At 37.6% G+C, this 14600-nt stretch overlaps 1 protein-coding gene across 4 annotated transcripts in view; it reads right to left on the bottom strand.

Moving 5' to 3' along the window:
- LOC106871419 (uncharacterized) overlaps window positions 1-14600 on the bottom strand; it is a 47888-nt gene that overhangs the window by 24496 nt on the left and 8792 nt on the right. For all 4 annotated transcript variants that reach the window (XM_052972027.2, XM_014917855.2, XM_014917856.3 and 1 more), the window contains exon 2: window positions 762-1050. In XM_052972027.2, the coding sequence (XP_052827987.1) occupies window positions 762-1050 (289 nt within the window). The remainder of the gene's footprint in view (window positions 1-761; window positions 1051-14600) is intronic.

The following is a 14600-nucleotide window of genomic DNA, read 5'->3' as shown; positions in this document are numbered from 1 at the left end:
GTGTTGTATTCTTGAGCAAGACACTTTATTTCACGTTGATTCAGTTGTAGAAACTATGTCACTGTGCCAAGTTGTATCGGCCTTTGCCTTTCCCTTGGATAACGTCAGTGGTATGAAGAGGAGAGGCTGGTATGCATGGGCGACTGCTTGGCTTTCATAAACAGCCTTGCTCAGACTTGTACCTCAGAGGGGAATTTTCTAGGTGCATCCTATGGTCATTCATGACCGAAGGGGGTCTTTACCCTTTAAACTAAAGCATCTATTTGCGACGGCCCTATGTTTTGTTCACAATGTCTAATATCAAGTCCACCGGCAAATACTCTGTAAATGACTATTCTAACGCTACAACTCGATTAGGTTTTCTTATTTATTGGTCTTTCGTGAAGCTATATGTAGCACAAGATCTAAAAGTGGGTTTAAGTTCTACTGGAGCAACTTTTGCAACGTAGGACCATACTTCGAATGGGATGCAAATTGTTCCACTAAACGCTCCCGAGGCACAGTTAAACTCTCGGAAGTTTCAAATCCCAAGTTTACTCGACTTGAAGCTCTTTTGTCCCCTTATTACTCAAATTGGAACACTGAACTTCTTGTGGGTCAGCCACGTACCAACAAGAGGGTTAGTACACAGTGATTATGATTTCAAAGTTACATATTCTCCGACAATTTTGTAATCAGAATTTTGCTATCTATGAGTTTATCTTTTTATATATCCATACCTAAAATGATGAATGCTTATTGAAAGCCATGAATAAGCCTACCTAGAGTGATATCAGATGAATTGATGTTAAATTTGGTTGACAAATCCAGTGAAACACATCGTGGTATGCTGCCGATCCAGATTGACTTAACCGAACATTTCAAGAAAGGTGAACCTACCATAAAAAATCCCGAGGAACACGTGAATGTTATATAGCTACCCGGATAGTATGGAGACTTGGTGATAATGTAACCATTTGGTATGTTCCCAGGGGGAAAACATTCCATTGTTGATTTGGTGTTTTCTCTCGTGGATTGCTGCATTTTCCAAGAGCTGCTTGTACTGTCTTCCTAGCAGTGCGTGAAGTATTAAAAATATAATATTAATCAAAACAATGACTACAAAGGGAAAGATAATATTTACTGTTATTTATTTTGCTTTTTATGTCCATCGTCTAGAAATTTTTCGTCACACTTGTGACCTCTTCAGTGATGGAGAGTCGCTGAAGAGGTCACAGGTGTGTGACGAAAAATTTCCAAACATAAAATAAGAACAATTATAAACAAGATTCTGTTTACAATTCCCACCTTTCGGGCACGATAAAATAAAACCAGTTTAGTACTGGGAGTTGATGTAATCAACAATTCTCTCCGCATCAACGAAATGCCCTTTGTCCATATTAGAAATTATCATCAATACATCAACATCCCAACATCGTATCAGCATTGTTATACTTACCGGATTAGCAAGATTGTCAGATCGTTGTACAAATGATTTGCAATATTTAGTTGAAGCTAAGGCGGCGAGCTGGCAGAATCGTTAGCATGCGGCATTTCGTCCGTCCTTATGTTCTTAGTTCAAATTCCGCCGACGTCGACTTTGCTTTTTATCCATCGACCCCTGAGGACTGGGGTCGATGTAATCGACTTTTATTTCCCGAATTTTCTGGCCTTCTGCCAAAATTTGAAACCAATATTTAGTTACAGCTCTTCACAGTCTGAGTTGGAATCCCGCCGAGGGATCCTTTTGGGGTCGAAAAATATTTCTAGTCAAGTACTGAGATCAATGTAATCGATCGTTCTCCTCCCTCCAAATTCCTAGCCTTGCACCTACATTAGAAGAAACCTGGAGTAATAAATGTCTGAGTTGATAGAGCATCGAAAAATACCTTCTGGTATTTATTCCATCTCTTTATGTTCTGAATTCAAATCGCATTGAGCTTAACTCTGCATTTCATCCCTCTTTGGTCGATAAAACAGAAACCAATCAAGTACTGGAGTAAACTGTTTCCATTAACCCTCTCCATTCTTTTTTCCTAAATTAGAAGCAATTATCTGAGGCGGTAGTGTGGAGACACATGGCTTAGTAGCTAGGATGTTGCACCCATGATTATGGTTTCGATTCCTGGACCAGGCAATGCGCTGTGTTCTTGAACAAAACACTTCATCTCGCGTTGCTCCAATCCATTCAGCTGACAAAAATGAGTTATCTGAGACGGGCCGGCGTCCCGTCCAGTGGGGGAACATATACGTCAGAAAAGCCGGGAAACCGGCCTCATGAGTCTATGTGACTTGAGAAGGAGCTTATCTGGGGCACCGGGTTGGCATAAATGTTCAACCGTCGGAAAAAATGCCTTTCCATTTTCCACATTCTGAATTAAAATCCTGCATAGATATTTTTATGTCATCCCTTTGGAATCGATAAAATAAAATACCAATCGAATACTTGGGTCAGCTGCATCGACTAGATCCCTCTACCAAATTGCTGACTTTGTGCCTAAATCAGAAAATTGTTGTTATTGTTCGTGTTGCTGCTGCTGCTGCTGTTGTTGTTGTTATTGTTGCTGTTACGAAGGAGTAAGGCTATGTCAAAATTGGTTGAAAAGCAGGGGAAATTCTTTGTATTTAACATCTCTTCACATTCTGTGTTTAAATTCCATCGGAGTCGAGTTTGTCTTTTATCACTCCGAGATAAATAATATAATCACTGTTCAAAAATACGAATCGATTAATCCAACCCCCATTCTTTCCCAGAAATGCGAGATCATTTTCTGAGTTCAAATTCCACCGAGGCTGAATTTGCCTTTCATTCTTTCAGTGTCGATGTAGTAAGTACCAGTTGTGCACTGGGATCAATCTAATCGAAAAGCCCCCTACCCATTATTTTGAAGTTTTATACCTATAGAAAGGATTATTATTGTCGCTGTTGTTTCTGCTACTGCTATTTTTGTTGTTGCTATTATTATTATTATTATTATTATTATTATTATTATTATCATCATCATCATCATCATCATCATCATCATCATCATCATCATCATCATCATCATCATCATCACCATTATGCAAGTAACCTTAGATGCCTAATCTACTTTGGGAATCTACTTGGTTTTTGTTTATCTTGGCTTTTATCGAATTAGTCCTTAATGCTTGATCCTGTGCAGCTACTAACAAACTTTCTGTCTCCTTCATCAGCTTTCCTTTCTGCAGCCATAACCAATATTATTATTATTATCATTCTTCTTCTTCTTCTTCTTCTTCTTCTTCTTATTATTATTATTATTATTATTATTATTATTATGATTATTATTATTATCATCATCATCATCATTATTAAGGCTGTGAGCCGGCAGAATCGTTAGCACGCCGGACGAAATGCTTAGCGGTATTTCGTCTGCCATTACGTTATGAGTTCAAATTCCGCTGAGGTCGACTTTGCCTTTCCTTCTTTCGGTGTTGATGAAATTAGTACCATTACGCACTGGAGTCAATGTAATCGACTTAAACCCTTCCCCCAACTTTGAGGCTTTGTGCTTCCACTAGAAAGGATTATTATTATTATTATTATTATTTTATGTTTGACTTTTGTTTTGCATTTGTACAAGTTGGATCCAAGTCTCTATTATTATTATTATTATTATTATTATTATTATTATTATTATTATTATTATTATTATTATTATTATTATTATTATTATTATTGAGTGAGTGAGAGCAGTGCATACCATCAAAGTGACACTGGAGTAAAATATACGAAGCCCAGTATACCCATTATGACTACCCGTCTGATAAGGGTACACCAGGCACATGAATCACAACCATATGTGCGCGACATCGTGATCTCATATCAAGATAAACAGCGCATGACCTTGCAAGGGAGGCTCAGTTAGAATTTTCTTCAGGTCGAGTAGCCCATCCCGCTCAAATGGTCCTTGTATTAGAGTTTTTTATGGATGCTGAACGAAACACCCATGTTTCCCAAGGTGAATTATTCAAACCTCAAAGAATTCCTTTCAACTCACAGTTATGATGCTCCTCCACTACTTCTGCTCGTGATCAGAGATGCCCATATCGTCAGCCACCAAAGGATATGTTCAACTGGTTAAGGTCAAACAACTGACAAGCAAGCCTGAGGTATTGAGCAGAATATTTGCTGTAGCCCATCTTTTATACCAAGATAAAACAATGTACATGATAACACTTCCAATCAGTTAAGATAAGAAGCCACGAGAGCCAATGCTTGATATATTATCATTATCACTATTATTAGTTTATCGTTTTTGCACAGCTTCTAACGCTGGAGGTGTACTACGGTGTCAGCCGTTCACTACCAGTGAACTAAAGCAACACCCCTTATTTTTCGAGCACCATCCGGAGTATTCGAGGGGTTCCAAGCAGTGCTGTTTTCTGTAAGTGCTCTACCCTTATTGCAGTCACTATTTGTTCCATGTACTTCTCAAGACTTTTACTCACTGTTCCCAGGGCTCCGACAATTATTGGTACTACTACCACCTATTACACTTTTATAGGCGCCGAGGCGTAGATACACAAAAATCAGTCGCCTAGCAAAAGCTTTCATCTGTAAAGATAAGGGTTGTTGCCCTTCTGATCTTCCGAATGCTACGCTTAATCATGATGCGTGACATGATTGAGTCGAGTGGCAAGGTCGACTACATGATGAAGTAATTCATGGGTGCTTCGTAAAATTTTGATAAGAAAATCAATCCTCTAATGTCCTGAAAGAAGTAAAGCGAGTGCACTGCAGTATTGAGCCTCAAGCAGATGGTTCCATACTAGGTTTGATCTGTCTTTCATTATATGCCATGTAGTTACTGATGTATGAAAATGTAATGGACCGTGCGATGTGTGGTTAGGAGAATGGCTCTCTTTTTCACCACATCACACGGGCCTTACAATAAAGAGAGATTGAATGGAACAAATAAATGCCAGATGGAAAAGGAGACACAACCGCGTGAGAATGATTAACGTCATGAGAACAAAATGTATGTGTTCGTATGCATAGATGTATGCGCGTGTTTTAAGAACATTTGAGTATGGCAATGAAGAAGGAGACATTGAAAGAGTGTATAGCCATCGAAGTGAGAGGTAAGTTCATAAACAGAAGAAAGATTATACCAGTTCGTAGTCAATAGTACACGGCAGTCCAAATACTGTATCACGAAGTCGTGGCCATGATGCTGAGCCGGTTACAGGTACATGTCGTACGTGAAGTCTTGGTTGTGATGCTGCAACCTGGGTCACTTGACACTGAAGTTCTTGCAGGTTGTATATTCGCTGTTGATCCGTTGTGAAGTAATTCACGAACAGTGAAGTGTTGGAACCTGGGTGAACTGTTTGCTGAGCTGTGTACATAGAGGGATGATGTTGACGACGTTAAGGACATGATGGTGGCGACGAAGAAGGAGGTTGCTGTAATGCTGTTGGACGAAGTTGGCGAGTCTCTACGCTGTGGTAGTGGTGTTGTCTAGCGTTGTCGCTAGAACTGGCTGTCTTTGTGGTCAGTGGCTAGACCTTAAAAGGTCAGGAACCAAAGACTTCGAAACGAAGAAAAGCTGAGTTTTTATAAGGAGCTAAAGGCTCAAACAGGGTGGTGAACAGGTTGTCCCACGCGATCCTATTTAGGGCCTCTGACTGGCTATACACGGCAAGTTGGCACAATCAAGTGGAGACAAATTGCGCCAATATCAACCAATCAGATTAGTGGACACAAAGGGATCCAAATAGCGACCAAGGGCTAGCTGTTCCCTGCTACGTTCGAATGCACGTATATATAATAAATGGGAGAGAAGAATTTCACCCGAGTCTACGCTACAAAAGCATGCTTCAGTTTAAACTCACTTACTTCCAGAATTATCAAACATCAGGTGAATATTTTGATATGATATGAAGAACATGCCCCTAGAGGAAAATTAAATTTGCGTCTCACTATTATAAATAGATAAATTATAAGAAATATGTTTTACTTCAACTCGTAATTTAAATTTGATTTCGTTGTCGAAGGAGTTCATTATACTGTCGGAAAACCGCATTATCTGATCTGTAAAATACCGAATTAACTATACATTAAACACACAAGAAATGCTAGAATACAGAGGGTTAATGTTAAATAAAACGAAATGGATCATTCGTTGTCTTCCCTTAGAAGACACAAAGCCTACTAACTGGTATTGTTTCGAGAGTATCTATATGAAGTTTGTTCGTGCGACAAGTAAAGTGACTGCCAATACTTAATGATGATAAATTTATCTCATATAGAGAGACAAATTTATCATGGCACAGGATCACATCTTCCTCTTTCAGATTTTGATCACAAATATCTGAAATTTTACTTCATGGACAAAGAATGTGAACCTACAAGATTGCTTATTAATCAAAGCCAAATTAAATTCTTCCAAAGACAAAAGTAAGGTAAATTTGTCCCTAGATATAGTTGGGTGTTTTTTACACGATCCACCCAAGTATTACTGTAATTTTTCAAATGTGTTTGTTGCTTCTATCACGTCAAAAATTCCACTTGATTTGGTTCCCTAAAAGCAGGAAACGGAGGTTGATTGAGCACCTTCCGACAAAGATACTAACATTTTAGGTTTCTGGAAAATGAAGGAATACGACACTAAAATATCTTCATCTCCTCACACAATCCCTCCAATCCAATACATCTGCGAAAACAGACAGATTACATCAGACAAGGATCAGCAAAGCCAGTCCTCAATTGGGTTTTCGAGAGGATATGTTCATCTTCGCTCTTTGCAAAATAGATTTGGTACAGTCAGTGTCTGGGAAAACCTTAAAGTATCTTTGCATGCAGTTACATAAAAGGCAACGTTAAAGCTCAATGAGCAGTGAAGTTTTCAGAAAAACATTATGTAACATTGTTTAGTTTAATGAGTACATTAAATAAATTGAACCAAAATTGATGTCAATTCTAAGAGAAACCTATAAAGAAGTGAATCAGATTAATCTCTGACTAATCATGGAATTATTTTCTTACACCTGGAGGAACTGGCAAAGCATTCCTTATCAACTTGATCTGAGGTAGTCAGAAATCAAGAGAAAACTACCGTTGTTACATCCTTCTCTTCCATAGCTGTGACACTTTGACAGTTGTAAGAACTGCTCATTCCTTTAAGTCTAACATACACTTTTCTGCATCATTATTAGAGACTGAAGCATGGCAGTTTTCCTCAAGAGTTATCAAATGGTAGTGTGGAATGAATGCATTCTGGCCGACAGACTTGTTCTAGAAGTACCAAATCGGACACTTGAGGGACATACAAACGAAATCATTGGCGAAATACCACTGCTGCTTGTACATGATTCCCGTCAAATATTCTATCTGTGATTCCTATGAGCAGATGAGCATAATGCCTGCCCTAAAGCTTCATCTCTCTGAAGACATGTCAAGAAATTAACGCTGTCAACCAATTAGGAATTTGTTCTTCTAGATGCAAAAAAGAAAGAACGGTGGAGACTATTCAATTGTATCGCTTCGAATTGGAAAAGGTCATGACAATGAAGCACTAATTCAAATACCATCTCATAGTGGAAATCAAGCTCGGGATGTAAATGTATTGATAGTAAAACTATGCTGAACTGTCCATTTCGACTTCAATGATCATAAATGTATTCACGGAAGAGATATGAAGGGGTACTCAGAAGAAACTGAAATTTTGCAATATTATTTTATTCACTTAGTTTACACTTTTATCGCCTTCAAAGTATTCTCCATTTGAAGCAATGCATCAGTCCAGACGCGCTTTCCCCTATTCAAAACAGTGCTGAAACTCTTGCGAAGCGATGCCTTTTAACGTCACCGTCATTTTTTCTTCATATCTTCCACATCTACAAATTCCGTCGCACCAACTTTTGTCACCTGTGATGGCCTTCGAAAAAAGGTCCAGATCAACTTCCAACTGTACTCTCAGTTCTCAACACGCATTCAGTCGTGACTGCTTTTGATCTTCCGTGAGCAAGCGAGGCACAAATTTTGCTGCAGCTCTTTTTATTCACAATTCCTCACTCAAAATTCGATGGCAGGAGCTCCAGGATATACCTGTCATAACAACAAGTTCGTCAATTGTTCAATGACAGTCCTCCAAGATCAGTTCATGAATTTTCAGGATGTTTTCATTCGTTCGGGAGGTCAACGGTCGCTCTGAACGAGGTTGGTCCTCAAGCGACAAATGACAATTCTTAAAGCGTGAAAACCACTCGTAAACTTGTTTCGCACTTGGTTGGTAACAGCTATGTGAGTTGTTTGAAGCATGACAACTGTTTCGACCGCCGGTTTCTCCAACAGAAAACAAAATTTCACGGAAGCACGCTGTTCCTTCGTTTCAGCCTTCGCAAAAATCGACGAACAGAGGAGAAGCACTGCAAAACAAAGATGCACCACGTGGAAGTACGACAACACCAGACGACGCCGGTCGGCAGACTGATGCCTGAGGGTCGCATCAAGTGGTTCTGGCGGCAGAAAGTCTGAACTACAACGAGCTTGTCCCACAGAGAACGTTTCCGGTTACTTTTGGGTGCCTCTCGCATACTAGGTTCTGTAAATAAAACGGTGAGATGAATTTTAAGTGTTTGTATCTTCTAGGATAGTTCATTACTCTAAATTCATTGAATTCTTTGAATTCTTCTAGAATCCTACTACATCGTCTAAAAGAAAGGATCCTCCTCTATCATTCTTAGAAATTTAGATACCCTACGACAGAGCATTGACACTCGCCTAGTGGCGTGAAAATCCTTCCACATCACAAAACCTACAATTTGAATTGGTTGCATCAACATTGAAGATGTTTTCATTCTTAGAATTGATCTTGACAGGTGTGACATTCGAATTTAAACTATTTCAATTTCCAGTACGCCTTTCATTTCAAAGATAACCAACAAGGCGCAATGTTATTGAAATCAACTTAGTATCACATTCAACATACTTTTTCCAGAGCTAGAAACAGCAGAAATTTGTCCTTTTCTGACTCCTGACAGAAAGACTAAGATTGTATTCCACCAATCACTACATCAGACATTGGAAAATGTTACTGATTGAGAAAATAATTCAGGATGATTATGCAAATCAGTTTTGAAAAAATAAAAAACGTTTTCCCGGAAATCTTTTTAAATATAGGAATAAAATATAAATGTTGTTTGTCTTATCTCATTTTCCGTGCCTTTTTATGAAGCTGACTTTGAATCGTCTTATGAATAGCTTGGATGCAACAATTTTGAGTTGATCCACATCCCCGGACCGAACTAAGTTTATTAGTATCTTTTTAAAGCAACGTATTCAAAATATTATGAGCTCGTGTTGTGTTAATTTTATGGATTAATGAATCCTAACAAGGCCGGATATTGCGGTTAATTCAAACATATATTTTCAATAAATCAATTCTTTGCGATGCATATAATTTGTGCGTGCGTTCATTTATGTGTGAAATGTGTAAATATTAAATCTTAATTTTAAATTCCATCCTTATTCATATAATACTAAATGCTCTGCATTTTAAATTTCTTTCTTTCATGATTAAATGTGTCTTTTATCTTTTATGAAGTAGAAATATATGAAATTTAAATGTACAACCTTCTCGATATATTGTTGTCTAGTCTAAAACAGTTATTGATGCTTAGTTTCATATCAATCATGGTTACGCATATCTATGATCAAAGTTATTCCAGTTATGACCATCTCACCTTTTTGTGTAAATTTATAATATGATTATCTAATGCGTCATTTCCCTTATTCTGACGGTTGGATATAATCTGAGGGAAATTTGTCAGTTATTTCTAATAGGTCACACCAACCATGCATAGCCTCTCTCGTTGGTGTTGACATCATTACTATTGTGTAGCCCCCCACCCCAGGTATGTCCTGACTGAGCACGCATGTAAACGATGAGGCGTGAGTCGTAGATGAATTTTCCTAGCTATATCATAGGCCCACGGACTACATAGCAAAGACCTGTACATTGAACAATTTTTTAAAAACAGCAGTGAAGTATTCAAGGAAGATTTTGCAACAGTTTCTTACAAGCAACCACGTAAAGGTTTCCTTGTCACGTTTCCTACTACTGCATTATCCAACATAATCTAAAATAACAGCTTAAATCGGCAGAGTAGATTTAAAGAAAATTTGGCTACTATATCTTGCTTTGTAGTAGTAGTTGTAGTAGTAGTATTGTGCCTGGAGTGGTTCCCTACTTTTTTCGTACAATTTACTACCACCCCATCCTAGCAAGTTTTTTTAAGTAAATTTATCCTCAATTTCTTTTATTCAATAATAGAGTTTATGCTTTTGCCATAGTAAAACATTCGACACAAAAGTAATAACTAAACCCAGTCTTTTGAATTAGACTATTATTCCATTAGTAATACAGTAATTAAGAAGGATACAATACAAATCGTTAAATCCAAAGTGGTAAGAAAGAAAGAAAATTAGTATTTTTTTCACAAAGCTGTCCTACTTCAAATTTTCTTCTCGACTTTAAATAGATCTGGAGTAAAGAGGACATGTCACTGATGAAGTCACGAATGGGGACGAAAGGACTTTGGTGGCTTGCTGATTGATTGGCGAAACGATTAATCAAACAATCAATTAACTAATTGGTTAAATGTTTAACTGATTTACAGATACTATTAAAAGAAGCTAAGAAAAACCAGTGCGTATGTTTATGATTGGCATAATGACCCTCCCGAGACACAACATAACTGAAAAAATATACACAGTTCCAGAATTAGTATATTTATTCCCTGAGTAAACGAAAATCTACAGTGGGAAGAAATTTACCCCAGTTTCTGAACTGTCTGCTTCAAAGTATTGAATTAAATGCCATCCATTATATAGTTTTGTACCTCCGACTTTTGAGATCTAATCCATTCCACATCTATAAAAGAAATACCATTTATATGTATTGAAGGTTGTTAATTATACAATAAATCCTCTCACGCACACACTTATACATAACATACGCACTCTAAACTTGTGGCCTTGCATCAATTATAAGGACCTTCCATGTGGTTCTCAACAACTCCGTTACCAACATGCTGAGCGCTGTGGTGTTAAACCAATGCTGTAAGAGTTTTGTTTCCTGAATATCAAATGACAAAATACATGAAAAAAAAAAGGCAGCTAGAATGCCTTTCATCATATATCTGGTCATTCAAAGCTGACCTCAGATAAAACAACGACATCATCTTCATCATCATAAACATTACCGTTCCTTTAGTTCGTCTGTACTTCTGCTGCAAACATCAAACATCAGCAACAACACTACAACTGCCATCAAATACAATAAAAACTACGACTGCTGCTGCTACTACTACTTCTTATATAAATTGTATTTCATGAAAATTATTGCTATCAAAGAGGATCATACCTATCTCTGATCCTTTACTAACATACACATTATGAAGTGGAAATAAGAAGTTTCCGCCTTTAAAGAGAGAAACAGTTAGAGACTGTTGTTATTGTTGGATAGGGCGTGCACGAAGGGGAAACTTTCAAGTGTCATCAAATAATTTAAGAGATCAGTTTAATTACATCAATAAGTGACACGACTCGAAACTTAAACAACCATCCCATACGATGCTGGTTATAGTAGGTGTCATTGTTTATCACCAAAGGTGGAATTCTGGGATCTTTCTGATTTGGCAGACACCATTTTTTATTTAGTTTTTATTTAGTATGTTTTCAACCGGAACACTTTAAAACTTCGAATACTTGTATATTTTGTCTTATAGAACAGAGAAAAATTTTTTATATTCGAAGTTATTTCATGTTAAAAGTTGTCGTATTTCGGTAATTTCAACCAATCACTGACGTCTATTGAGGTGAAAACAATTACTGCTGTGGATTGTCAACAACACGTTGTGGTAGTGTAATGGGATCTTTTCCCCTGAATAACATTAGTGCCGTTGTTTGTCAACAACAACTAACGGTGGTACTGTTATTTATGACATCGTTCGTGCGTTTGTACTGGTTTTAGCTTTAGGGTTTTAGGGTTAAGGTTCGGGTTTTAGAGTTAGGGTTAGGGTTAGGGTTTTAGGATTAGGGTTAGGGTAAGGGCTAGGGTTATGAGTATCTTCGCCAAATTTGGTGAAAATCTGTTCAATACACCGCCACAAATTTTTCACCGTGGAGAAGTATGTAGTAGAGAGAGCAAGTGCAACTACCTTCAAGGATTGACTGTGATACCTCAACTTCAATTCCTACCATCCATACAGTGTAAAGAGAAGGATTGCTCAGTGCCTAAAACATCGTGCAAAAAATATAAGTAGCGATCGTGATACAAACCGCGAAGAAATGATCAAACTCAATAACAATCTATTAAGAACAACTACCCCAAAAACATACTATCCGCTCCAATTATGAAGCAAAGAGAAGATGAAACCAATAAACTGTCCACAGTCTGTCTACTCTATGTGAAAGGCCTCTCCGAAAAGATACAAAAGATATGCGGCCCATATAACATCAGGACAGTATTCAAGAGCAATACAACACTTCGCAAATATTTCCTTCAAGTAAAACCACCAGTAGAAGAGAATATGACCAAAGACAGCGTGTACTCCACCCATGCAGCTGTGGTAGGTTATACAAAGGTGAAACATACCGCCCCCTTCGAAATAAGGGTAGACGAACAACGCAAAGCTGTGACACGAGGAGATATTGATAAATCGGGTATAGCTGATCATGTATGGAAAAAATGGAGACCACCTCCCCTGTGGGATGAAGTTAAAATAATAGACAGAGAACACCACTGGAAAAAACGAAAACTAAAAGAAGCAGCACATATGCTAGGACACAACAACCTCCTAAGCAGACCTAGTGCAGATAGGAATTGCATATGGGAACCAGTATTAAGGAAGGATAGGAAAATATTAGATTTATAAGCTCTTTCACATAACCAGTTTACGTCAGTGTAATTGACAGATAAATTAGGAAATACTTTATCTATAAGATCCCTAAAGAGAAACTATCATTTGATAGCATGTAATTTCATGTAGCTGAAGTCTTGATTTGAAAGTTAATATCCTATTACCAATCTTAAGAAGCTCGTATGATCATCTTGTAGAAGTATTCTGATGCTGCTTGTAAGATGAAGTTTTTTCATGTGTCTCCAAAGGTACAATTTTTTGAAGCATGCACTGACCTCATCAACTTATGATCCTTTGGGGATAACTGACAACGTTTGACGAAAATCTCCTGCAAGAAGAACTGTAACTCCTCCTATGAGCGTGCTATTTTTTATGTCTTGGAGGGTAGGTCAAGTAACTCTGGAGCTCCACGATGCGACAGTGCACTCATCCCAAACAATGAAGTAAGTTTGTTGGCGAACTGTTGCCATTACAGAGGTTTTGGAAATGTAGCACATTTGAGATTCCTTCATTTTCAAGGTTTAGAGGGAGCTTGAACATGGAATGAGCGGTTCTTTCCCCCACTGAGTGGTATTGCAGTGTTGCAAAACCAGGAGATGCAACACTGAAAAAAGGTTAGATTTTATTTCCTCCTATTTAGGATTGCAGGTGAAAGCGACAAAAAGACCTGGTTTTCCGTATGTCCTGACATGTCATAGCATCTTGTGTTCGTCCGTGCATGTATCGAGGACCAGCTGTGAATGATGATGGGAGGATTATAAGTTGCCCCATGTTTTGAATATCACCATCTGTCCTCAGATCATCTTGGAGATGAACATAATTTTTAGCCCTTAACTTTTTTTGATTGTTACGAATCTTGAGGAGACGCTGACTCTCAACTTTAGCATACATATCAACCAAGTATTGCTGAAATAGATCACGATACATGTGTAATTAATTTGATTGTTCTGGTCTTAACATCAATTGTTAAGAATAGAAGTCATTTGACCACACCTTTTTGTTTGTAATTGGCTCTCCTGTTGCAGGTTCAATGTGTGGAATATTGAAATGATACCCATCTTGTCCATTCCACAAAATAAGAGGATACTGGAGAGCATCATAAGAGGGATGAGTTTTTGAAACACGTTTAAAGTTGTTATCTCGAGCACGAATGAGAATATCACGATTTTCATGGGGATCACCTACCATAAGGATGGCTACTTCGTTAAATGTGGGCTCATTAAAACGGTGTAAAATATCCTTTACTATAGTTTACTACAGAAGTAACGAACTCGGAAACACACTCACTCACAGACACACAGACACTCATACAATTGATGATATTAAAAACAGCAAAACGTACACACACGAAGTTCAAGCGAAACGAAATATAGTCAATATAGGTGCAAACCATACTTTCTGTAACATAGTTATGCTATAAAAAATTTTTTTAAGGAATATTTCTAAAAGAAATATTCCAGCGTCGGAAAGTCACCAATTTAGTAAAAATTACTATGTGTCACCAATGTAACAAAGTACAGAAAGTCAACATTTATTTGGGACATGTATTAAATGTTATAAAATTTGGGATTGAATGTGACGGTGAAGTTAGTTAAGCTCCAAGAAAATTCAGAAGGCATAATTCAATTTTTCCTGCAAAAATAATTTATTATTTTTAAACGAACGCTGAACAAACTGTGTACAAAGGAATATGTTGCTGTTGTGAACGTTAATTAATTTAAAACATTTGC

The sequence above is a fragment of the Octopus bimaculoides genome, chromosome 1 (assembly GCF_046866305.1).
Source record: "Octopus bimaculoides isolate indiv1 chromosome 1, ASM4686630v1, whole genome shotgun sequence".
Taxonomy (NCBI): Eukaryota; Metazoa; Mollusca; class Cephalopoda; order Octopoda; family Octopodidae; genus Octopus; species Octopus bimaculoides.
This window is presented reverse-complemented; position numbering and strand designations above follow the sequence as displayed.